Source organism: Dermacentor andersoni, chromosome 11, assembly GCF_023375885.2.
Source record: "Dermacentor andersoni chromosome 11, qqDerAnde1_hic_scaffold, whole genome shotgun sequence".
Taxonomy (NCBI): Eukaryota; Metazoa; Arthropoda; class Arachnida; order Ixodida; family Ixodidae; genus Dermacentor; species Dermacentor andersoni.
In genome coordinates, this window is record NC_092824.1 from 114,925,511 (window position 1) to 114,951,067 (window position 25,557).

The 25,557-nt window shown below is 45.1% G+C and overlaps 2 protein-coding genes and 4 non-coding genes across 6 annotated transcripts in view; 4 read left to right on the plus strand and 2 right to left on the minus strand.

Annotated features, from left to right (window-relative positions):
- LOC126539539 (phospholipid-transporting ATPase ABCA3-like) overlaps window positions 1–7,156 on the plus strand; it is a 143,470-nt gene extending 136,314 nt beyond the window's left edge. Inside the window, exons 23-24 of the mRNA XM_072285242.1 lie at window positions 2,521–2,743; window positions 5,039–7,156. Of these exons, the coding sequence (XP_072141343.1) occupies window positions 2,521–2,743; window positions 5,039–5,227 (412 nt within the window). The 3' untranslated portion in view covers window positions 5,228–7,156. The remainder of the gene's footprint in view (window positions 1–2,520; window positions 2,744–5,038) is intronic.
- Window positions 7,157–8,200: 1,044 nt separating this feature from the next.
- Window positions 8,201–24,445, plus strand: Pif1 (Pif1 DNA helicase). The gene is made up of 6 exons (XM_072285144.1): window positions 8,201–8,850; window positions 9,206–9,431; window positions 13,122–13,393; window positions 16,029–16,194; window positions 20,265–20,531; window positions 21,561–24,445. The coding sequence occupies exons 1-6, from the start codon at window positions 8,320–8,322 to the stop codon at window positions 21,887–21,889; spliced, it is 1,791 nt and encodes a 596-aa protein (XP_072141245.1). The 5' UTR covers window positions 8,201–8,319; the 3' UTR covers window positions 21,890–24,445.
- On the minus strand, window positions 10,813–10,887 carry TRNAS-GGA (transfer RNA serine (anticodon GGA)). Its single transcript has one exon. It is a non-coding gene; the product is annotated as a tRNA-Ser (tRNA).
- Window positions 11,095–11,169, minus strand: TRNAS-GGA (transfer RNA serine (anticodon GGA)). Its single transcript has one exon. It is a non-coding gene; the product is annotated as a tRNA-Ser (tRNA).
- Window positions 11,513–11,586, plus strand: TRNAS-GGA (transfer RNA serine (anticodon GGA)). Its single transcript has one exon. It is a non-coding gene; the product is annotated as a tRNA-Ser (tRNA).
- Window positions 11,794–11,868, plus strand: TRNAS-GGA (transfer RNA serine (anticodon GGA)). The gene has a single exon. It is a non-coding gene; the product is annotated as a tRNA-Ser (tRNA).
- Window positions 24,446–25,557: the final 1,112 nt, after the last annotated feature.

The following is a 25,557-nucleotide window of genomic DNA, read 5'->3' on the forward strand; positions in this document are numbered from 1 at the left end:
CCAGTGAGGCATTGTATATTAGTTTACGTCGCTCACAAGGGGCTCTAGCGGTCCTCTATTACGTCGATTATGGCACAAACCGTCGTTTCCTACACAAGGAAATGTCAACCAAGTGTCGATACTAAAGAAGACAAGGTCGACGTACATGGTGGTTAAAATGATTCAGTGAATAAAGAATAAAGATAGCTCTATCCTGTCTCTTTCCGTCTTTTGCCTTCATGTTCGTTATTCACTCATTTCGTTTTGTATTCGTATCGTATTTCCCAAACATTTGCGTTAAACTTGTCTTAGCGTCGACACCTGATTATTCCTACCTTTTTATCATCAAGAATCCAGAAAGGCCGATCCAGGATATTGTGCAGCCTATGGTTTATGACAGTTAATTGTCGACTATACTGGCGCTAATTACGCACACATTATTTATTTTACTTTACCTTCTCTGTGGCTAATTGTCCCTTGTGGGCACCACCAAAACCACGTTCCAGAAACGATTGCCTCGTGCGAGCCCTGCTTAGTACGTATAAACGAACTTACTCCATTTCCCTAACGTGTGCTGTATGGTGGCTTTGCCTCAACAAGTCCGTAGTCACGACAGTGCGCCCTTTACAGGGGTGTAGTGCGATGTGGTTAATGTTCGACTACATTGGCACTAGTAGAGCACGTTAATATTACTTTACTTTCCCTGCGGCTAATTCTCACTTTTTGTGGGCACCACCGCAACCACGTTCCAGACGCGATTGCCTCGCGCGAGTCCTGCTTAGTATAAGCGAACGTGCTTCTTTTCCCCAACGTGTATTGTATGGTGGCTCTGCCTCAACAAGTCCGTATTCACAGCAGTGCACCCTTTACAGGGGTATAGTGCGATATGGTTAATGTTCGACTTTTTCGGTACTAATTACGCCCGTATTCTTAATTTTACCGACTACGAAACTAATTTTAGCTTCTTTACTAATTAAGACCTACATTTTGATACCTCTTGCGACTCGTCACGACGATCTAAGAATGCGGAAAGACTTTTTTTTTTTTTTTTTTTGTAGAAGTGACTACAAAATACCCAGTACGTCAAGCCCGTGTGAGGTCAGCTAAGAAGACATTAGCTTAAAAAATAAATTATTCGAAGAAAAGCTCCTGCGCTGCGATCGTTGCTACTACGGAAATAAAATGTGGTACATGATTTTGTCTTCGTACGTGTGGCTTCAAACGTTCTTGTGGCTTTATTTATTGCACTTTAGTGTTCTAAATTTCCAACCACTGAATAGTTGTCTAACCGCAGCAAGGCAATCAACTTCGGCCAACGTGTGTAATGATTGCGCATTGTTGCATTTATAACGGATTAATTTGTTGACGATAGATAATTTGCAAAGTTGCAAACCATTTCGAAGCCGGAATGATAGTTTTCGACTTTTATTTTCTTGCGCTTTAAATTAAGGTTCAAGTACTTTAAACCATACAAGCTTTTAGCAGGCTAAACTTCAGTGGACACCTTTGTAATGCGAAGCATGCTCAATTTGGTAGAGAATGGTTGTTATTGACCATATAAGCGTCCTGAAGCGAATGGTTATTGACCTTCCGATGTGATATATATCGATATGATCAAGTTGCTCTGTCGCTCGCTCAACTCTAGGAGCCAGTGGCCCATACGAGTGGCACTAGCTGCGGTGTGCGTCTCAAGAAATTCGCAGGCACCTAGAGGGGAGCGAGCGCGATGTGTTTGCAGGGAGACTTGAGCAGATCGAGCAGATCGAGACCGTACTCGAAACGGACTATTGCACTGTTAAAAAAAATAATACAACCTCAAACCGAGGGCAAGGCTGCCCGGGACCTGTGATCCAAAGCAGTTTGCGAATAGACGCATTGACGTCATGGTCGGTAACGCTGGTCTGCGCACGTTTTTCGGGGCACAAATGTTACAATTTAAATCGGGCCGGTTTATTCATCTGTACCATCTTACGATGACCGTCCAATCCCTGGTTCGATTAGTTTAAAGCGATCACTGCCGCTTTCACACGGGAGCGCAGCCAGAAGCAACATGGGCATCTCTTGCTTATGCATATATGTAGTAGTACCTAATCTTACTGATATATCGTGCCAGGAAATTTAACTGCGTCGTGACTCACGATACTGTCGGTGACGCCAGGTCCGGCCTTTCGACACCAACTTTATTATCTAATTTTAAACATCCTATAAGTGCTTCAGAGCATTCATTCGTGTTAAATGTTCATCGTTCTGCGTGCCTGAAGTGTGTCGTATAGGTTCTACAACGTTGGAAGTGCGTGTTTGTAGTACTCATTTAAACGCTGATTTATTTCTGTGTTCGTGGCTCGCTGGTTGCACACCCTGCCGTGCCTAAGGAACCATGACCCCTAACAAGTTATTTTCACGCCTTTTCTCGAAAAAAATTTTTTGTAAGAAATTTAAATGCCAATTTTTAAACGTTCGTATCTTAGCGTAGCGTGAAGCGCAGTTGACTCGGTGCCATTTGCGCCGCGTATAATATAACGAGGCACTTGGACAGCGCAGCATGCAGCAGTGTGAGGTTCTGTGCGACCGCATCGGGATCCTGCTCGCGGGCCAGCTGGAGTGCATCGGCACGGTGGACGAGCTGAAGAGCAAGTTCGGCCGGGGCTACACGATCATCATCCGGCTGCGGCAGGAGAGCGCCGACGACTCCGACTACCACGAGGACCTCACCAACGACATGAAGGGACAGTTCCACGGCTGCCATCTGGAACACTGCTGCCAGGTACGACTGCGACTGACGAAGCGATCGCGCTCGGTGCTTACCACTGTAAGCAGCGCGCAAACAGACAAATAGAACTAATGGTACCTTCGGCTGATACCGTTCTTAGAGTGAGATTGACGCGATGCATGCCCAACTAAAGAAAGAGGATCCGAGCCGAACGTTCAGCCACTTACCAGAGCAATATGAGGTCGGAAGCCAAGAAACACGGTGAGAGCTGGAAACCCACGTCATGCTGTAAACAAACATGGCGGACAAACAAGTACGCAACCGCCAAGACTTGCGCCACGCCAACAACGGCGATTGCAGCAGCCATGTTACCGGAACTCGGCCAAATCTCGGTCACGCTTCCAACTGGAAGGTTAGAGTCCTTCCGAATGCTTGGAGCTGGACTGCGGTGCTCTGAAGGAACCAGTCAAATGTGTCCGACCAGGTCACTCTAGAGCTACTAGAAAACCAGCAGCCGAATGTACCCTAAGGAAGAACACACATGAGCGCTGATCCTGTATTATTCCTTAGTGGTCCTTGTCCTTTTGAGTGCTGCTTACAATAGATGGCTTCCAACTTGTCTGCTTCATCATATACTTCGTTGTTTAAGCGAGCTGGTGGACAAGCGTTTAAATCGAACCAGGGTGCAACCGGCGACATCGATGGGATTGTATCAAAAAGAAAGGTTACCAGACACCATCGAAGTATGATTGTAAAGGTCAAGCGATAACTTCTCGGTAGATATGCTAAGGTCTACCGTTTTTCTTTTAATTTTTTCGAGAAGGTAATCTGTACTTAGTCCGTTATTTATCGCCTAAATCAGCATCAGCACGTGCGTGGAAATTGGCGTATGCGGCGAACCAGCGATTTCGAGAGAACATATTGGACCTGGCTGAGGCAATATTTTCCTGGGCGAAAATATGTGTCCCACCGTCGCAGGTGGGACACTCATTGCTTAGCTATATTGTTTAAATGCTATCAGGTGCGTGGGTGCTGAGACGTATGGAGACGTCGGAGTGCGCGCGGCAGTTGTAGTCTCAGCCTCGCCATGCGAAGAGACGAGAGGAGAGACGCGCTGCACGTATGTATTGCTCTATATTGCAAAACGCTTTTTTATGTGGAGTAAAATGAAAGAGCGCAAAAAAAGAAAAGAAAGGAATACACGGCCGCACATCACAAGTGCTGTGTCGTATTCGTTTCCTTCCTTACACTCTTCTATAATTTACTCCACATAACGAATTTCAACTCGCCCGACAATTAACGCGTAGTGTTTCCCATTATTTCCCGTACTGCGTTGGCGTGTGCCAGTGCTCCAGCAGAGCGCGTGTCGAGCTCGACCGAGGCACGTGCACACGGAGCGCCGGTTCTGCTGCAGTCCTCTTTCGCCGTCGTCTGATGCCGGTGGCAGATGGCTGGGAACTTGATGCCACCGGCGCGAGTGCGGTTAGCGTGTCATTGCGTTCGCTATCGCAAGAAAGTCGCAGTTTCACCCGGAAGGCGAAGCATTGACAGCGATAGCAAAGTAGTGGAATGTCACGCGAAGTAATTGGGCTCGTAGTTTCATTAGCCCTATAGATTGAATTAAACATACGTGTAGTAACTAATCCAAAGTAGTCTCACGCTGACAAAGGTACGCACGAACCGATTTCAATCGATGACCGTCAGCATTTTCGGTCACCACGCTCGCACGACGATGAGCCCTGGCAGCGGCTAGCGCGCGCGCCTGATGCAAGGCGGACGTGCTGCCGCTTCCTTCGACGTATAGCTCTGACGCGCCTCCAAAATAACACATCAAGCCATTATCAAGACAGCGCGCATGAAGCCACCATCCCACACCACTGACATTTTCTTCACGCTCGCCCTTCGCCCTGGCTGGCACCCGTGTGTGGCCTTTATAGCCACGGACGGAAACTTTCTAAGCTAGCTGAAACCGTAACTGTTAATTGCAGTAGCCTCATCTGCACTACCACTGGGAACACCTGGCACCTGTGTTAGTCTTTACGCATTGATAGAGTCAGCAAGTGCTCCGAACTAGCCACGGCTTTCGCAACTGGAAACCGTGTTGACAGTAACAAATCACGTGTTATCTCTAGCGACTAGCTTAGCTGCACTAGAAGACTACTCTCAATGCCACATTCCGAGCACACTTGAATACTCGCATTCTTTCCCAGCAGTGTGTGTAAATTTCAAAGTAGTACTAACGTTAAATCCCCGGAAAATCCCCGGGTCTCTTTTGTAACGTCTCAAGGATGTTCAGTGAACGATCCGGCCGTCTAGTGACGTCGCCCTGTTGGCTGCGCCCATACACAGGGCGTGTTAGAGTACCGGATCATCGCGACGTACACTACCTGGAGCGAGATGTTCTCCAAGATGGTGGCCATACAGAAGAAGTACCGATTCAAGGAGTTCTACGTCAGCGACACCACATTGGAGCAGATATTCGTGAGCTACGCCCGAAAACAGATCAACTTCACCAAGGCGATGAACTCCACCTCCTGATCGCCGATCTAATTTGACCACGCCAGAGAACGTCCGCACTACGTGGGTGCCAGTAGTGGACGGCGAACTACGACGCAGTTGGCTATTCGCCCAGCTGTGCACAGATTACTGTATGCCGTTGTACAAATTGCTGTATATACCGTGTACTATTTGTAAAGTTTAGATATTGTGCGAATATTGTATAGCATTGTATGTTGGATCGATGTATTGTTGATTCGCCCCGCTTTCTTTTTTTCTGCGACGCCATCATTTTTGTTCATTGTTTGGCCACGCTGACCAGACGTGGCTTCACGCACCTGCTGCTTGGAACCAGGGTGCCGCTCAGCCGGACGCCTTATCGAAACAAACGCGTGTGAAGCCGTGAACTCATCCGTGTCCTATAGGCCTGGACTTGAATAAGAAGCGTGTTTAGTGTTTCGCTACGCACCTGCGCCTAGCTGGGCTTCGAATTCGTTAAATGGTTTCCGCCACTTCGCAAGTCGCCAAAATAAACTACTGAGATTCACTTGCAAAGAAAACTTTTGCTATGGACTCGCTCAAGCAAAGAACTTATAGGTTCGCGGTATTTGCTCGGAAAACGGGTGATGGTTGTGTCATGTGTGAGAAGGGACTCCCCTATCTCTAAGACAACGCTCGGCAGACTCGCTTGCAGGCATGTTATCCACCTGTGCTCGGGATCTTCAGCTCACAGTGAGTACCACTCCACTCCTGAGCGTGGTTGCAGACCTATGCCGACTACCGACGGAAATTTGAAGCTGTAAGATTGCTCATCTCCGTTTACAGTGACTGAAATAAGTTGGCAGATATTTTTCGCTAAATTAACAAACGGTTGCTTAAGGCTTTTTTTAAGAAAGCAAGCGCAATATTGAGAACTCTTACTCGGCAATAAAGAATATCAGTTCTGTTAATTGCAGCTGTTATAACATCTAAAGCGCGCAAATCTGATGTGTTGTTTTCCGTTCTGAAATGTACCTATAATTTTCGCCATCATTCCTTTTACTTCACCTTCATTTTACTCTACCTCAAGTCATTTTACTTTGTACTTGGTCTAACTTTAATTCACATTACTTCACTGAAATTAATCTTAATTCGCTTTAATTCGCATTATTTACCCATCGCAACATTCTATATTACTACTGACACCATACAAGGCGCTGATCATGTCACATTGATTTTGGTACCACTCGTTGCAGATAAGTCGGTTTTTCTGCCTCGTGGGACAATTGCATTGACAAGTAACGCTGGCCTTGAAAACCACTTCGCGCAGACACGCGCTCGTGCCACTGCTCTCGCGTTCGTCATCGTCTTCCACAGGTGGCCCCGATGTCGCTTATGCAAAAAAAAAAAAAAAGAAGCGCGGGAACCCTGGAGCTCGTATGGGAGTTGAACCTACGACCTTCGGTGGTAAGGTGCATTAAAGCATAGTTAATTCATATAGAGTTAAGGCACTCGGACCCACGACGCATGCGCACTGCGATACAGCAGGCACCGAGCCGCCAGACGGCGCGCGTGCACACGGCCACGGGCTCGCATGGTCTCCAAATTTATGAACGCGACTGTGCACCATTTTACTTTACCTTCCCTCCCCTCTCCCGCAGCCTAGGGTAGCAAACCGGATCTTCCCATCTGGTTAACCTCCCTACCTTTCCCTTTCTGTCTCTCTCTCTCTCTGCACCATTTGGCGTGTATATTTGCCACACAACGATAATAGTCATCTGTCTTGCTTGCGTTTCCTTTCTTGAAAACGCTGCGCTCGCTACTTTCCTGTTGAGAATGCTCTCTCATGCTGATAACGCGCATGCCATTCGGGACTTGCAAGTACAGGGCTCGCTGCGTTAAAGAAAAGAAATGCAGCCAGGACAGACACATCTTTATCTGTTGTGTATTGTTTGTGTATTAAAGTGGGGAATAAAGAAAAAAAAAAAAGAAGCCGCCGTGGCGTCGGTGAAGCGTGCTCGCCTCCATCCTTGGAGGCCCGGGTTGGATTCCCACCCAGACCGAAACGTACCATATTTTGCTTTCAGAGCCATTAATTTACGTTGTTTGCAGGAGCCGCCCTAAAATGTTTGTCATAAATCTGAGCGTTTTGACATTTCGCGCCGTCGGCCATTTTTGGTACCATCGCAGGGTCACGCCGCCGCCGACCCGCCGACGACGGCGGATTCTCGCGTAATGGGGCATATAATGCTTTCTCGTTGAAAAAAAAAAAAAAAAAATCCAGCGGCTGCATTGCTGGATAGCATAGCTAGGAGTACGCTACTGTCTAAAAGCGGCTTCGTATTTTTCATGTTCAGTCATCATATCTGGGGCAGTCAGTGCAGGCGTATTCACAATGGTTTTTTCTTGGCCAAGTTCCCTAGGTGTGAAGACGCCAGCGCAACCGAAGACAAAATGCGCATACACTTGTGACATCTGGTTCAACTGGTTTCTGCGCCATAGAATATGTCTGTGCTGTTACTGGCGCGTTAACGTAGATGTGTTCAGCTGTTATAGCAGACAAATTTCCCGCGGAATCCTTTGGCATCTGTAGGGGGCGACACTAAACGCGTATCGAAGAAAAGATTTAAGCATGGCAGTCCTGACGTCTTTGATAGCGGCAGGGGCCAAAAAAACGTGCTAGGTTGTGTCCAAATGCTGACTTTTATGTCGTGTTTCCACCTTTCAAAAATCGTGTTCGGTTCTGCGCTTTTTACCTTAAAAAGCATAGTCTTTAAGATTCGCACTTCAAGTCGAGAGGGCGCCACCATATAAACCGTGTATTTCCGTGAGGAAGGCACCGTAGCCGAATATGATGTATATCAATGTTTCTTTAATTAGGATCATAATACTTTATACTTACCTAAAAGACACTACTATCAGAAACGGTGTATTTAATTAGGGGATGACATTTTTTCGCAAACAAGTATTTTAGCCCGTATTTTAGTTGTGGCCTCCGAGATTGAGACAAGCCACAAGCCCAGATGGAGCCAGAGAGCGTGTTCGGTATGATCGCATGATTTTAAATCCCCGGCGGGCCAGTCGCCGCTCGCTCTTGGCCGTCCACCACCGTCTCGCGGGTTTTGGTGTGTTTTCTCGACTGGTGTGCGCATGCAATGGAAAATCCGTGTGTTCAAATCTCGCCCATCGCGATAACAGGTACCGTGACAGTCGAGCACCTACAAAACAACGGCGCACCGGCTCGCAGGGTTACGCATCAGAACGCCGAGGCCGCTCTCTACAGAAACGAATTTCGGGACATTTTACTCAGGGCGCGCTTGGGACCGCGCTCAGTGGTGTATTCCCTGCAGAATGCCGTTGTACACAAGAAGTTCTTGCGGGAAGGGAAGATGTCAGTCGCCCTCAAGGATGAAAAAGTGCACCTTTATTTCTCGAACTGCCCACCCAGCAAACTTTGCACGTTCGTCAAGTTTCTGAACGCGAAGAAAGCGACGCAAGAACCCACCGCTACTGTTCGCGAACGGTTAAAGTCGAGCAAGCAGAGAGTGATTGAGGAGATAAGTCCGTTGATGCTACGTGACACCAACGCAACCCAGTCTCGGGGTGTGAAGAGGCCTCTCTCAAAGGACGACCGAACTACACCGACGGGAAAGAAGACCAGACCGGTGGCGCCAGACGATGTGAAGGTAGCGCAGAAAAATGTGGTTTTCGACTTCAATGGCTCGTTTACATTGCGCTGACATTGTTTTTGATAGTGCATGGACACAAAATGAAAAGAAAGTGTTGCAGCCAAGAAGAGATTTAAAACAAAACACAAATAGAATGAAAATTCCCGCATGTAATATAAGCTTTACTACATGCTTTGTATCGTGTTTTCTTAGAATTCATTTCTGCACTATAACAATTTCATGATTCTATCTTTTGATGACTGAATCAGGGATACTAATAATGCCAAGTGAGATGTGCAGGCCAATATTTCAGTTAAATGGCTGTATGGCATTATAAGTGACAACCATGTTCTGCTCCTGATATTGTTTTCAGCCTGCGAGGAGCCTGAATCCTGTACAGTTGACCTTGGAGCAAAAGACTGTTCTTAGTGCTGTCTTGGCTGGCCGCAGTGTGTTCTTCACTGGTGGGGCAGGCACGGGAAAGTCGTATCTTTTGAGGCACATCCTGTCATCACTACCCCCACAAGATGCATTTGCCACGGCTACAACTGGCATCGCAGCTGCTCAGATTGGTGGCACTACGCTGCATTCGTTTGCTGGTAACTGTTGTTTCATCTTCAGAATGTAATTCCGTGTTTCTGAAGTTGCACATAATATGTACGTACAGTGATGTAACACATGCCTTGTAGCATGCTATTTGATCATTTGAGCAGCACACATCTTATGTGCGCGTTAGCCTGTGAAAATTGGTTGCTTAGGCAGAGTCAGTAGTGAAGCGCCAATTTGCTTAGGCACAGTTAGTATTGAAGTATTCTGCGATCGCTATTATTTTTTTGGATTGACTTAAGAATCACCATGGCGATGAGCAGACACCCCTGCTATGTCATGAATGTAATTTAAAGCTTCTTTGGCCTTAGAGAATACTTGGACACTGACTTGGCTGGAATAAACTGGGCAATATTGAAGCTAGAACATTTTTTTGTGATCCTGCCAAAATTATTAATATTAAAAACTGAATGTTCAACTATACATGCTTTGCATAGTTTATAAAGAAACCATTCACTACATCACTGGGTTCGGCAGAACAGTTGCCACAGGCACCTCAAAAAAATTGACTCTCGCACCAGTATTTTAGCACTCATTATAGAGTAAAGTGAAGCAACTTCGCTGTGCCAAATTTGCCTTGGGATTATATTCACATGGTGTTGTGCACGTATTACTGGTTACACGCACGTGGCCATTTAGACTCAACACTGCCAAGGGTCTTCAACTATGGAGCTTGTTTTGCTACCTGCCCCTGTCTGTAAGTGAAAGTGGCAGATGCTAACTTCATCCCTAGAAGGCATCGGCAGGCAAGGTACACCTAAATGCACGTTTTCTTGGCCCATGCCATGGAGATTTGGCAGGAAGAATAATGAGGGCAGTGCCAGACGTCTTGCACTGCACTGAACTACACTTGTGGCTTTTAAGAAAGGTACTGCGTTGCAAATGTGTGCTCAACATAATTATCTTCCTGTTTCCCTCTCCTCTATGCAGAGTAGCACTCTGGCTCAAGTTGACATCTGTACTTTCCTGTATCTTTCACTTTGATTACCCATTACATACGCTTGCATAATACAAGTGCACCCGCCACGGTAGCCCAGTGACTATAGCGTTGTGCAGCTGAGCTCAAGGTCAGAGGTTCGATCCCAGCTACAATGGTTGCGTTTCAATAGGGCGAAATGCAAAAATGCTTGTGTACTTAGATTTAGGTGCATATTAAAGAACCTCAGGCGGCCAACATCACTCTGGGGTTCCCACTACGGCATGCCTCATAATCATATCATGGTTCTGGCATGTAAAACCCCATACTGTTTTTAATAATACAAAACTGAGTCATGAATAAAGGGAAAATCAGACATCCACCCGTTCGTAGCAATTGCTACAAAGGAAACCCATACGGGTTCCTCGAAAGAAAAGCCTCATAGTTGAAGAAAAATTCGTCCTGGTCCGGGACTCGAACCCGGGACCACCGCCTTTCCGGGGCAGCCGCTCTACCATCTGAGCTAACCAGGCGGCTAGCAGATGGTAGGGCGAAGTCGAATTTGTCGACAACACACGAGGCAAAGGCAAGGTTTGACGTAGTAGTTCTGCGGAAACCCGCAAGGTGGAGAGAAGTAATGAATAAAGGGAAAATCAGACATCCACCCGTTCGTAGCAATTGCTACAAAGGAAACCCATACGGGTTCCTCGAAAGAAAAGCCTCATAGTTGAAGAAAAATTCGTCCTGGTCCGGGACTCGAACCCGGGACCACCGCCTTTCCGGGGCAGCCGCTCTACCATCTGAGCTAACCAGGCGGCTAGCAGATGGTAGGGCGAAGTCGAATTTGTCGACGACAATTTGTCTGGCCTGCTAGCCGCCTGGTTAGCTCAGATAATAGAGCGGCTGCCCCGGAAAGGCGGTGGTCCCGGGTTCGAGTCCCGGACCAGGACGAATTTTTCTTCAACTATGAGGCTTTTCTTTCGAGGAACCCGTATGGGTTTCCTTTGTAGCAATTGCTACGAACGGGTGGATGTCTGATTTTCCCTTTATTCATTACTTCTCTCCACCTTGCGGGTTTCCGCAGAACTACTACGTCAAACCTTGCCTTTGCCTCGTGTGTTGTCGACAAATTCGACTTCGCCCTACCATCTGCTAGCCGCCTGGTTAGCTCAGTGGTAGAGCGGCTGCCCCGGAAAGGCGGTGGTCCCGGGTTCGAGTCCCGGACCAGGACGAATTTTTCTTCAACTATGAGGCTTTTCTTTCGAGGAACCCGTATGGGTTTCCTTTGTAGCAATTGCTACGAACGGGTGGATGTCTGATTTTCCCTTTATTCATTACTTCTCTCCACCTTGCGGGTTTCCGCAGAACTACTACGTCAAACCTTGCCTTTGCCTCGTGTGTTGTCGACAAATTCGACTTCGCCCTACCATCTGCTAGCCGCCTGGTTAGCTCAGATGGTAGAGCGGCTGCCCCGGAAAGGCGGTGGTCCCGGGTTCGAGTCCCGGACCAGGACGAATTTTTCTTCAACTATGAGGCTTTTCTTTCGAGGAACCCGTATGGGTTTCCTTTGTAGCAATTGCTACGAACGGGTGGATGTCTGATTTTCCCTTTATTCATTACTTCTCTCCACCTTGCGGGTTTCCGCAGAACTACTACGTCAAAACTGAGTCACTTCATGCTGGAGACCTCATCATACTTGCATAAGCTGTTCTTTAGTGTATTGTCATGTGTTGACGCAGTATAAATATTATCAATATGCAAAGTAGGTTGGGTCTGCTTTTCTTCACATTCTCCTTGAGGATTCTGGCCTTTCAGGTGCATTCACAGATGCAGTGGCTGACATAATAGTTTTGCGGAAACCTGCAAGGTGGAGAGAAGTAATTAATTAAGGGAAAATGAGACATCCACCCAATTGTGGCAATTGCTACTAAGAAAACCCAAACGGGTTCCTCGAAAGAAAAGCCTCACAGTTCAAGAAAAATTCGGCCTGGTTCGGGACGAATTGTAGCAATTGCTATGATTGGGTGGATGTCTCATTTTCCCTTAATTAATGCAGTGGCTGCTTGGCTCGTGCAGTGCTACATGGCTAATATACTAAGGAAAGGGTGAATAAATGATTCTGTGGTAACTACAAGTAAAAGAGGACCTGGGAGGATCATTGCTATAAATGTAGAGGAATGCTAAATCAGGAGAGTGTTACTTTTTTTAGGGCAATAGGGTAATATTCCAGGCTCTCTTTACACGTATCACAGACCTCTAGAGACTTGGATAAATCCAGCAGAAAGGCTAACGTAATGACCTTGGTAGCACCACATTTCCTAGTGGATGCTCATAAAGGCATTCATTCTACTGTCACCTAGACAGTATCGCCATGCTTTGCACAACCATAGCCTCTCGTATTTTTTTAATGCCAACCCAGTGACACCCAGATTGGTGGGTCCCTGAGAGGGCGCCACTTTCCAAGTAGCTGGTCACAGCTCATGGGACATGGTTAAGGTCATGTCAACTATGCTTCATTATACGTCATGCGGAAGCTGAGGAGCGGACACAGAGTAGCAGCAGTGCCTAGCTTAAGTTATTCGTGCTCTAGCAACAATAGGTATAAAATGACGGGATGTGGTGCCACTGCAGTGGACCACTGGTTCTTGTGCATTACGAAGCAAGTGGGTAGGCATTGAAAAATACAGGAGCCTATGGCACAACTTAGGCATCAATTTCCTTGATTTCCTGTGCCCCATACTACAGTGGCATATGTTTCTCCCGACAGGTGTTGGAACAGGCACGGCCACGGTGGAAGTGATGATGCAACGAGCAATGCGACCACCGTGGGTGAACCAGTGGCGCCGTTGCAAGGTGCTGGTGGTTGACGAGGTGTCCATGTTGGACGGACGCTTCTTCCACAAGCTCGAGCGGGTGGCCAGGCTGGTGCGGCGCAGCGACCGTCCCTTTGGTGGCATCCAGCTGGTCCTCTGTGGCGACTTCCTGCAGCTCCCACCAGTCTCTCGGAAGGAGGAGCCGGCACCGGTCTTTTGTTTTCAGGTATTGCATTACACTGCTGCACTACTGTAGCTAGGAGTAGTGTACATTGATACTGATAAAGCAAGCTGATGTACGGTCAAATCTTGATTTAAGGAAACCTGGTTCTATGAATTTCTCGGATCAGTGAAATGCTTTTGATTCCGAAACATATATTCATATTGAAATGCATTGAAACCTTGAAGCAATGAAATAAATGCAATGCCTCACCTGATTTAAAGGTGTCCTGAACCACCCCTCAGGCTTGGTGAATAAACACATTTAGCGGATAGCATACGCTACTGGGAACATCTCAGCTAAATTATGAACTTCATATAGTGTGCTCCTCGACTTCGTACACTTCATAAAAGTGTTTAATGTTCAATCAAGCCACCTGGCAACAAAAACGAGCTTTACTGAGCGGGTTTTCGGTAATTTGTTGGCCTCCTGTTCAACTTCAAAGGAGGTTTTATGTGAGACTTGCATTTTTTTTTCTTTTCTGTTGTCCCCTAAAAAGTACATAACAAAGCCCTACTGTAATTGCCCTTGAGCAACACAGTGACATCTTTGGTAAAGGTGATGGAGTTTACGGATTAATCCACTGATTGTATGTAATATGCCAAAGCAAGGCACCTGCTATGAGCGATGGTGTATCAGGTGGCTCTGGGTTAATATTGATTTCCTAGGGCTCTTAAACGTGTACTCAACGCCTAGTACACGAATGTTTTTGCATTCTGCTCCCATTGGAATGTGGCTGTTGCGTTGTGTCTTGGAGTCGAATCCGTGACGTCATGCTCAGCTGCAAAATGCCATAGCCACCAAGTTCCAGCGGTGATGTTTTAGTTTTTCGAGGCCAGAGTGAAAGTGGGTGAGCCTCAAAGGTAGGGCCTTATCAAAACACAGTGAGAACATAAGGGGCGTAAAAAAAGCAACATTGACCCCATGGCTGCCTAGATGTTCACACTTTAATACCTGTCGACACCTGCAACTGCATCAATCCATGACCTAGCAATCTTGGTCGCAGTTCCAGCCACAGTAGGACTCCCAGGTTTCACAGCACCTCATGCAAAAATCCGAGAAAGACACTATAGCTGCACAGATCTTCATCTTTTAAAGGGGCCCTGAACCACCCCTTGGGCTTGGTGAAAAACACAGTCCGTGGATAGCATATGTTGCTGTGGACATCTCAGCAAAATTTTGCAGTCGTGCACGGTGCATAGAGCTCACAAGCAGAGCGCAAAGTCACCTTTCTCTCAAATGCTCTTTTGAACAGAAGCGTGCCCCTCACTTTTTTCTGGACACTTTATTTTGTAATATAGCAGATTCCCATACGCGGCTGCTATTGGCCAATAGCTGACATCAATAAAGAAGGGTTACTACTGTTACTGAAGGGTCCTAGAAGAAGGGTCCTACTGTTACTGGAATGAGAAGGGTCCTACTGTTACTGTGTATATTTATTACACAGTTTAATAAACAGGCTGAAGTAAGCGAGAATCTGCTTGTGAATTTTGATAATAATTATGTGCTTCTGGAAGAAGCCAACTATTGTCTGCCAACACTCTGCCGCCGCCGTCAGCGTAGGAATTAAACGTTGGCCACTCTGCTCATTAGTGTCGTAGCTATCCGGTCTCACTAATTTCGACTAGTTTTGAACACTCAACTAGTCTTGAACCACGCGAAACCTAATGCCAGACCACATGCACACTTGCCAGCGCATGGTCACTCCAGTTAAATTCAGAGCGCGAACTACTTGGACACAAGCTAAGGCACAAGAAAATATAGGACACAGCGTTACTTCCATACCAACTCGTCCATTTTTTGCTTTTGGTCACTTTAGGTCGCTCCTGGCTACATGCCTTGGTAGACTTTGCTTCGTATTGAGCTATTGACAACGCTCCAAATGCGCAAGTTGTATACGGCTACTATCCGTCGGTCAAGCTTGTGCAGGAGAAAGCTGGTCCGCACCACCTAGCTCAGCCAGACAGCAGCATGTGAGCACGAGCGCCTGCTTAAGCCCTGTTGAGCACAATGCAAACGCTGCAGTTACATGTTGCTGCGGTCTGTTGCACAGCGTATGTACTGCGGCCACCACGGGGTGGCGCAATGAGTCCATTGGCTGAGCGCACTGTGGCTCACTGAGGGCAACTGTGTTTGGAGCTCATAGGCACCAAAATCGAAAGGAGTGGTGTCCACGTCAGAATATAAAATCAAATTTGATTTTACTGCTTCTGCTGAATGCATTGAAGTACTTTTTGTGGCAAAGTATTTCTGAAGTGGCCTAATTACAAATGCATTTCTTGATTTTGATAGAGTGGTTCAGGGCCCTCTTAATGGAACACTAATCTCAATGATGATGCTATGTGCACAGGATGTGGCCGTCGTCATCGTCTATTTTCAACAGAGGGGATGGCTTACTGCATACTCAGTTTTGTAAATGCTGAAGTGCCAAATGTGAGGTAGGCGGGGTACCCATGCCTCAGGCCCCTCCTCTCTGGGTCTGCCAGTAGAGGGGATGAAGGCAAACCCTAAGACTATGCAGTCTGCTAACAGAAGGGTTACAGTCTCCACGTGACCCACAAGCTGTGTGTTTGAGACTTGTGGCTGCTGCTGGCTCCGTCCCTTGTGTAACGGAAGAATTTGTCTATGCTGCAATCTGCAGACATCCGCTTGGCGCCAATGCATCCACATCACTCTGGAGCTGAAGCAGGTGCACAGGCAGAATGATCCCAGGTTTATCTCCTTGCTGCAGCAAGTGAGGGTAGGCTCCTGCCCTGACTGGGTTGAGGAAGTGCTCAAGAAGACAGCCAGCCGCTCTCTTGAAACAGGTGTGTTTAATATAGTTCTTCCGCTATGTATTATTACATGATAACAGTGTCTTGTAGCAAAGATGTACCGAAGGCAAAGTTGTTCAAGAAGAAGAAAACATGCCTCTCTGCTGCCAGCTCTGCTTCTGTTAGCAGCTAGATGGGAGCTTGTGTTTTGACTGACACTGTGGTACTTCTTGTCGAGCCACGAGCATCATTGCAAAGTAGGCATAGAATCTTAACAAAAGCAGGACTGAATGAGTATCAAGTTTTGTTACCTTTGTCCGGCTGTGCCTACAAAAGCTGAAAGAATGTAGATTTTGAGGAGACTTACATTTCCTTTCACTGTGTTGAGTGCTTCGTTAAATTCAATTTTGCTATAGGAGTACATTATTCTGTATAATATGTGAACCTAGCATTAAAGGTAAACTGCGACTGATTTTTAAGCTGCATAAAAGGCCTAATTTCAGGTAGTGTGTTATATAGAACATTTTTGATACTGAAACTGGAAGAAAAAAATGTGTCCGACGACTCCGATACTCCCTAATGCAAAATTTGAACGCAGTTTGATGCGTGTTTCATTTCGCGATATATTGAGGCAAAGAAGTTGAGTCCGAAATCGGCACACCAACTGGCAGAGAGCCAGTGCCATCAGCGCCTTTGCAGAGGGAGGAGCAGCATGCAACGCTGGCGTGATGAGCGGCATTGGAGCCAGCTGTGGAAGACGAGCACGATGAACATGCAAACAGTGGCACGAGCGTGTTCGCATGGTTACAATGAGGGACGCCGATGCTCAACCCAGGAATGGGCGCCTATGAGCTGCGCTCTAAAAAGAACCCTGCTGCTACCACTACCTAGAAGTGATGCATAACTCAGAAAGCGCGGCGCCTTGGCACAACTTCCGAAACTAGGTGTCACCGCCGGCTGCCCACCAGCACGCTGAAAAACTTTGTTGCAACATGTTAGGACTTTTGTGATATCCACTAACCACCAGGTGCATGCATGATCTGCTTATATGCTATTTAAAGGCTGCTAATTAGAAAATTTTACATTTAGCAGTTCTGCAACTTTTCAAAGATTGCTTCAGTAATATTGACACGTGCACTTATTTATCCTTTCCTCGGGGACTGCATTTCACCCAATAACAACTTAGTTATCAATCAGTGCAAGACGCGCCTGCATGATTGGAACTTAATGGAATGTTATTGATGGTTCTATACATTGTCTTTTGTTACCAAAGCTTGTGTAATCTGACTGACTGCGTGACGCAAATTGTGTAGTACTTTCTGGAATACACATGGGCACCATCGATTACTCTGAAAACTTCGATGACTCATGGTAAATGCTGATGCACTTGACCGGCAGTTCAGATTTTTGCTGATCACCGACTGTTTGCTGCTATCGTTGTTTAAATTTCAGTTTATTATCCATTCAATAACAATGATTATGTAACAGATAGTATGCGGGCGAGGGTCTCAAAGTCAATGACTGCAATTGGACCTTCGGTTCTTTGAGTGTAGCCTGTTTTTGAGGACACAGGTTTGCCCAATAAAACACTAGTTCACAGTTTTGCTGCTTTCTTCCCCGTCACTACTACGCGACAAAATATTCTGCTCATTTTTTATCAATTCAGCCAAGCGAAGTTTTGTTGCAGTTGGGCTGTGAGAAGAAGTATATCTTGAATGCACAATTCTAGAAACATTCTTTCTTACATAGCCTGCTTAGAAGTGGGCCTTCAAGTTTGAGTTTTCTTGCTTTTTTCCATAGCAAATCTTCAAGGTTGGGACACCAGTTTTCCATGGAAAGATGCATAAGTCACTTTTAAGAAACTCACAAGTTTCCACTACTTATATTTAGTATAGTGCTTCAAGCAATATTTTTTATGTGAAGTATTTGAAACTTGAAATTAAGGAAATGTGAATAAAAGATTGTGTGCTGGTGCCTTGTTTCTGTTTCATCATACATTTTCAATACTGTTTGTATGTAATGAAATTCTTTGCCCAGCTGCTTTATTAGTTTTTATCTAACTTGTTTTTATACTCGTGCATCTAAAGGGACTATGCAAGCTCAATTGCAGAAATTTTAGGTGCCGTTGAGATAACTAAAACTTCAATGAGAGTCACTGTGGAAACTTTCGAAACTTTGTTGAGATCAGTTTAATGTACAAATATTTGTTTCTTGCCAAAGAATCTGAAATTAATAAGTGTTTTCCTGCACACCATAATTTGTGACATCAGAATGATGTCATAACCAAACAAGTTATGACTCGGGACTGATGCATCACATGCAAACAGGCAGTGCCCATCACATCAAGCATTATGTCATAACAAAAAAATATAGGGCATTGCCGAGGCTGGCTACAGAAATAAAGAAATTAAAAAACGGCACGACAGTTATTATGAGAAATGTTTTCGTGGGAATGGCACCGCAAGGTACGCTTTAGATTTCCTCTTAGTCTTAGATTAGGTACTGCAGCTTTTAGGGAAATGAACATTTCCTTTGTTGGACATCTCGCAACAATGTTGGTTTAGATGCATATATTTATTGACTGCATGGAGCACCATCCTGGCCCAGAGCACATCATGTCAGTGTAACCAGGGTCCTTCAGTACTCTCATCTGGTCATGAAACTTCCCTGAAAGTTTCATATACGCACAGAAGGTGGCACCAGAGGCACTGGCGTAAGTAGAAGTGAACAATCTGCTGTGCCTGGTGGCCGGGCTGTGCGATCATGCAGATATTTCACGAGGAAAGGTGCCTCTCCCACATTTATTTTGGCATGCTTGTAGAGTGAACATGCAACGGGAACGTTTGGAAAAATAATTTAATGTGCGATGCATTGGTGGTTAAATTACACATGGCACTGTTTTATGATTGACGTCGCCCTCCCTCCCCTCTTAGCAGTTTTCCTTGCACAAGCTGTTTCGTTCAGCTGCCTCTTTTTGCACTTTGTCTAGTTAGTTGGATAAGTCAGATTTATTTGGTTAGCTTGTTTAGTGCGTCATTTAGTTACTAGATTAGTTTGTAAGCCAATTATATTTGCTTAGTTATTATAGTTATGTTGGTTATTTGTGAATCATTGTTATTTCAGTTAGATAACTTAGTCAATCAGTTGGTTAGCTTTGTTAGTTTGATTAGTTAATTAGCTTTGTTGGTTACCTCATTTGTTTAGTGAGTTTAGTTGGTGTATTAGTTCTTATGTAAGTAGCCTATTGGTTGAGTTGATTTTGTTACTGTAGTTTATGTTACTCGTTGTTCAGTTTAGTTAGTTCATGTAGTTAGATTAGTTAGTTATTAGTTTGATAATAAGTTTAGTAATCAGTTGATTAGCTTCGTTAGTTTAGTAATTACCTATTTGTTTGGTTAGTTAATCAGTTGGTTAGCTTTGTTAGTTTGAAACGCAAGTTTCTTTATGTGCAATTGCATAAAAGTGCGACGTGAACTTGCTCTGTAGTCTGTTTTTAACGATAGCGTTGTCCAAGTGTACAATTTGAATTATGGATTAAGCCACTGTTGTGAATGCAGTTGAACCTAGAAATGAAACAAGGTGTTGTAGGTGTTTCGAAATTGTTTGCATTTAAGTTTCTGAACACTGTACAGAAACAGGGTGGCGGTTTGCCTGTTGTGTTGACAATATTCACACGCCGATACAGGCAGTCGATTCTTGCACAATAGCGAGTGTATGTATAGAACGACTGTGGCATTCGTTCGGCGTCTGCTCCAGTCCGCCTTCTACTTGCGCCAGCGATGCGGTGTATCCAATTCGGGCACTATATAAAATTCTTTCATTGTATTGCACAGAAGTTTCGTGACCAGATAAAAAGTATTGAAGGACCCTGGTGAAACTAATCTTGCAGTCAACATGACTCACAGTAAGCAAGTCATGGTTAGAGCTGATAAAAAGTGTGCATTTTGTCGTTCCAAGACATTGTAAATGCATCTGAATATGAAGGACGCCTCCCTGCTACGTTCCTGTTCATGTGATTTTATATTTGGCAAGCCATAGAGAACACTGCATGTCTAGTATTGAATCAAGGAATCAACGGTTAACCTGGTATAATTTATTAATTTATTGTTGGTTTGCCATTTCAGGTGACATAGTGGCTACTCGGCTGAGCACGCACACAGATGATGTGGACTTCATGAATCAAAGGTGCTTTGACCAGCTGCCGAGCTCGCCACGCATATTCAAAGCCATTGACTCTGAAGGCTCATCAGCAGACTTGCTTGAAGCCTGTGCACCTTCCACTCTAAGCCTCAAAGTGGGCACACAGGTCATGCTGACCAAGAACACTCAAGTGAGAGCTGGCCTTGCAAATGGCTCACGTGGGGTCGTCGTGGGATTTGACTCGGCGTCCGGTAAGCTCTAGGCAAAATAGTGCTTAGCTTGTCTGTGTACATAAATAAACGTGAGCAGCTGGGTTGGTTGCACTATCTTGTGGTGTAGAGTTTAACCAGAGAAGACACAGAGCTATTATTGATGTAAGTAACCCCATCCTGGCTTATCTGCTGGAGTAAGGTGTTGGCAGCAATGCAGTCAATACTCCGTCCCTTTTGTTTTCTATTGCTTCGACAAGAACATCAGTGTAACACAAGCTTGTTTCTCATATTCTTGTTGGATAGAAGGTCACAAGATGTTACTACTACCAGCATTGTTACTGCTGTCCATGTTTACAGCTTACCGTGACCCTCTAAGCTAAAGCTCTGTCTTGATCGTGTTTGTGGTCACTCTAAAGAAAGGAAGTCTGTTCCTGGTCATCATGCTAGAAAGCAAGAAATATGTCTGTAGCTGTACCGGAGATAAAGCATCAACAAATTACCTACTAATCAATTATGTCACTAGCATTGGTATGCACTCAGAGGAGTGTATTCCAATGCCAGTGGCATAATCAGTTAGTGATGTGCATAATGGAGGCCAAAGAAGTGCCTTGTCAGCGTAGACTACATGCAAATGGACAACTTCACATTAGATTCAAGAGTAACTAAACACATGGTTTTGATAACAATATGTTACATATCTGTTGATTATGAATGGTTGATTTATGGTCTTTCATGTTAAGAAAAAAACACAAGGGCTATGAGTGATGCTGTAGCAGAGGGCTCTGCTTTAATTTTGACTGCCTGCAGTTTTTTATCGTTTACCTAATGCTTAGTAGACGAGTGTATTTGCATTCTACTTGCACTGGAATGCGGCAGCCACAGCCAAGGACCAAACTCGAGACATTGCGCTCAACAGCAGAATGCCATAACCACTGACACCATGACAGCAGGCATATTGATAACACAGTAAGAAACACTGTATTCTTACATTTACTCACAAGTAATGTAGTGGACTGTCATTATTTCATAAACAAATAAATTAATTGAATCACAATCTACCTTGTGCAGGAGACCCCATTGTCCAGTTTGTGAACTCGTGCAAGCAAACCATCACTAAAGAGCGCTGGGCCATCCGGACAGGCCCCGAGGGTAGGTGCCATGTGCGACGGCAGCTCCCACTGCGCCATGCTTGGGCCATGTCCATTCATAAGTCTCAGGGCCTGACGCTTGACTTTGCTGAGTTGACATTGGGTCGTGTCTTTGAAGCAGGTCAAGCTTATGTTGCTCTCTCAAGGGTGGCCACACTGGAAGGGTTGAGGGTTCTAGACTTCAGGAAGGATTGTGTCCGGGCTGACCCTCGCGTGCTTTCCTTCTACCGAGACCTTGGTGCGTGTTGATGTTTTTAAAAAGCTTACGGGTTAAAAGTGATGTGGGCTAGATATTGGAAATAAGTGTTATTGATTCCTGTGCTACGAAATTTGTTGTCTTCACTGGAGGACTTTGTGATGAAAGTAGGAAATACATAATAGTTTTCATTATACAGTGAAACCTCGCTAAAGCGTAGTTGGCCGGAGTTCGGAAAAAGTGTGTACTAAACGGTGGTACTGTTTAACTGAAATAGCATGAGATCGCCCACCTACCTGTCAAAAACGGAACTCCGGGAGAGTGCGACGAAAGGGCAAAAACGTGCAGTATTTATTCACTTTGTGCAAAAAAAGTATTTTCGTTTGATGCCGCGGCGGCCTAACAGCGACGACAGTGACCTCAAACTTACTGAAGCTGTGAGCCAGCTTTTCAGCCAGAACCCTCTCCTTGGCAAACACTCGCATGGCAGATTCCTCGTTGGCATTGCATATTATCCGTGCAAGGGTGTGGTAGCGCTACAGAAGTCGCGGGGTGCTGTTCTCGTTGCGACGATTGCATTCATGAGGCTTACGTAACGCGCAGCTTCTGCCACTGTCGGGCCTGAATTGCCCATGCTGTCACTTTCTGTGTCGTCCTCATCACTGTTGTTAGGCAACACTTCGGCAGCAACAGAGGCAACGATGGCGAACGCTCAAACCTTGTAGCAGACATTTTTTTGCGGTCGCAGCAGCAGTAACGCTGAGCTTAGTGTCACGTCGCGTGCCAGCGCCGACTTCTTCGTGTCACGTTCGGTAGCATGAACAATGTCGAATTTTTCTTCTGTGCTCAGCACCCGGCGTTTTTTGCTTCGGCAGCACGTGAGTCGTAGCTTGCACAATGCCACAAAGCTCTCTGGCATGGTGTCGAAATGATGTTGATGTGGCTTCATGTGCAAACGCACAGGGCACATTGAGAACAGGGCGCTTGGAGGCCGTTCTGATCTCTAAGGCTTGTTGTTCTGCCAGGCCGCCCAATAGGGACGACGCTTAGAGCCAGTATAGTAACTCTATGGGACGACGCACCACCGTGATTGCGCGACGAAAAGTGGAAACACTACATGTTAACCGATACGTACACAATAAGCTGGCATGGTTTATGCTGATAGAAAACGCGTTATGTTCAATGGCTGCCAAGCCATGGATTTGACTTTACTACTTTTAAAACGAAACTACTGTTTAAGTGGGTACAGTTTAACGAGGCTTTACTGTAGTGTATTGTACATGTTATGCACATGTGCCAGACATGCTATATCTTAGTCATTGCCCATTTGTTGGCCTTCTGTGTCTCACCATTCTTCATCATCAGTCATCATAAAGAATTGATCCGAATCCTAGCTAAACATGCAGTCTGCAGCTAAAGGGAGCAGCAACTGTAAGTCATATTTCTTGCAGCCGTTCACACTGGTAAACATAGGAAGGTTCCACATTTGGCTAGGCCATCTCATTTTTTGTATAACTCGCTTCAGTCTAAAAAAGCAACAATGTATTTAGCTTGCTGTAGTAGTAGTCCATTTCATTTCTACTGTGCTTGTGTCACTGTACCAGATCTTATCTAACTTGTGTTCTTTGTTCATGCGTTTACATTATTTATTATTATTTATGAACAAATAAGAACAAATTGTGAATTTGCCTTGCTCCAGCATCTTTCCATTTCACTCAGAATGAAATTACTATTTTTGATCTCTGAATGTTGCATAGATAGGTGAGGGTAGATATTGTCCTGACCTGCAGCTTCGAAACAGCCAAGCCTGCATGGTGTTTGCATGCAAGTTGTAAGAGACATCCTCATGACCAGACTGTGTGATGTTGCAGATTAAACCAGTTTGGCCGCAGCCAAAAATGCCGGAGTCGTCACAATGGTTAGATTGTAAAAGTACATTTGGCTGTTCTCTTACTAAATTATTTGCTTTTAATTTTGAAAAGCTGTTCCAAAGCAGCTGTTGATGAAACAGTTATGACCCACGTGTGTTCCCTTTTTGACTCAGTTGTGTTCATATTTGTGTGTAAACTGAAAGCCTTCCAGTTGGCATAAGGTTGCTTTAATCTGCATGACATAATCTAGAAAAGTGGACATGAAAAGTATACTAAAAGTATACTCTGCATTCGGGAGACATGATCATGAGCTCTGTGGTTTTTGTTGTTGTTATTGTAGTGTAAAAAATGGGTGTTAATTTTTGTCATGAGAATTGTACATTTATTAAACTCTTTTATAACTTTTTATGTGATGTGAGCTCTCTGTGATGGTGAACAATATGAAAAAATGGCTGTGCAAATGTGGCCATGCATGTGACCTTGTATTGTTGGGTATTTATAGCAGAAAAAAGTGCATCGGGTGGGTGCATCGTGCAGCCATGCCCATTTCAGTTTTCCAATGATCTGTTTTTAAAAAATTAATTTTGTACTGTCATGATGACGACGAGTTCCTTAACTTATGCCGTTTTTGTGATTTTAGCTGAAGGGTGCTGACTAAGGTTTCCCTATTGTGTGATTTTAGGCAGCTAGTTTCATTCTGAGCGGATTGTTTCGAAATAAAAATGTGCTACAGTGTAATTTGAGTGTTTTCCCATATTTTAGGCTACACTTGGGATCCTGAACAACTTGTCAACTGTTACATTGCTATTTCTAGGTTGGTGTGTACACTGCATGTCTAATATGGTGTCACACGGTGCATTTCTTATGCGGTTGAGCCCCGTCAGGAGCAAATTTTTAAATTGCCATTGGCTTCATGGTGAGAAATTCCTGTTGAGAAATTCGATCCTTACTAGGCTTGATGGTGATTGAAAACACACCGTGTGACACCCGTATGTATAAGATAAGGTTGTCTTTTTATTGTTAGACAAAGTATTTCAGCCATAATCAGAAGTTTATCTTATGTGCATTGAGTGAGTGTTTGTGTTCGAGATTCTTCGTAGCCTGAGGTTTTGTCTTGTGGCTAATTTCAACTATAAGCGATGACAGACAAAGAATTTAGCACGAGCTCCACCAATAAGACTGTACAGCATCTGCCTTTGTGTCTCAACGCTCCAAACTGCAGTTCCCAAGAGACACCGATACCATAAGATATTTACCTTCCCTGTGTCATTGCTGAAATTAATTGACATAATTGGCAGGCACCTTTATACAAGTTTGCTTTGAATTTGACAGTGGTGTATTCGTCACTGCATTCTTAGGTTGCTACCAGCTATAGCAATACCACTAGCAGTACAGAAGTTTCTCCTGGTAAAAGCCAAGATGTCATAACATTTTGGCTAAAAGAAATGAGAAAAGTCATCTGCATGCTTTACCATTGCTGGGAAATGTTTATGCTGGCCAGAAGACTGTAGTCGCTGACGAGTGGCGCCACGCCACTGTGTCCATCGCTGTCCCGCCTAGCGAATGCGGGAGCCTGCTGCTGACATGTCGTGCCCTCCTGCCACGCTACCATTGGCCAGACACTCCTGGAAAGTCCAAGTCAGAGCCCCTAACCATGTCAGTCGGAAATTCTTTTTACGCATTTGCAAAGTGTGATCCAGCAGAGAACGTTTTACTGCAAGAATGTTCTAAAAGGCTTTTTAAATGAAAAAAAAAGAAAAGTGTTGCAAGGTGAGCTATCCTTCCTGCAGCAGATTCTCTCCCAAAGCAGCTCCTACTCTGCTTTCTCCCATATATATTGGAACCAAGGG

Excerpts from the sequence above, each read along its gene's own strand:
- Pif1 (XM_072285144.1), top strand. The coding sequence starts at position 8,320 with ATGGAAAATCCGTGTGTTCAAATCTCGCCCATCGCGATAACAGGTACC. Across the intron at positions 13,394-16,028 it reads CACCGGTCTTTTGTTTTCAG|ACATCCGCTTGGCGCCAATG; the intron begins GTATTGCATTAC and ends TGCAATCTGCAG. Across the intron at positions 16,195-20,264 it reads CAGCCGCTCTCTTGAAACAG|GTGACATAGTGGCTACTCGG; the intron begins GTGTGTTTAATA and ends TTGCCATTTCAG.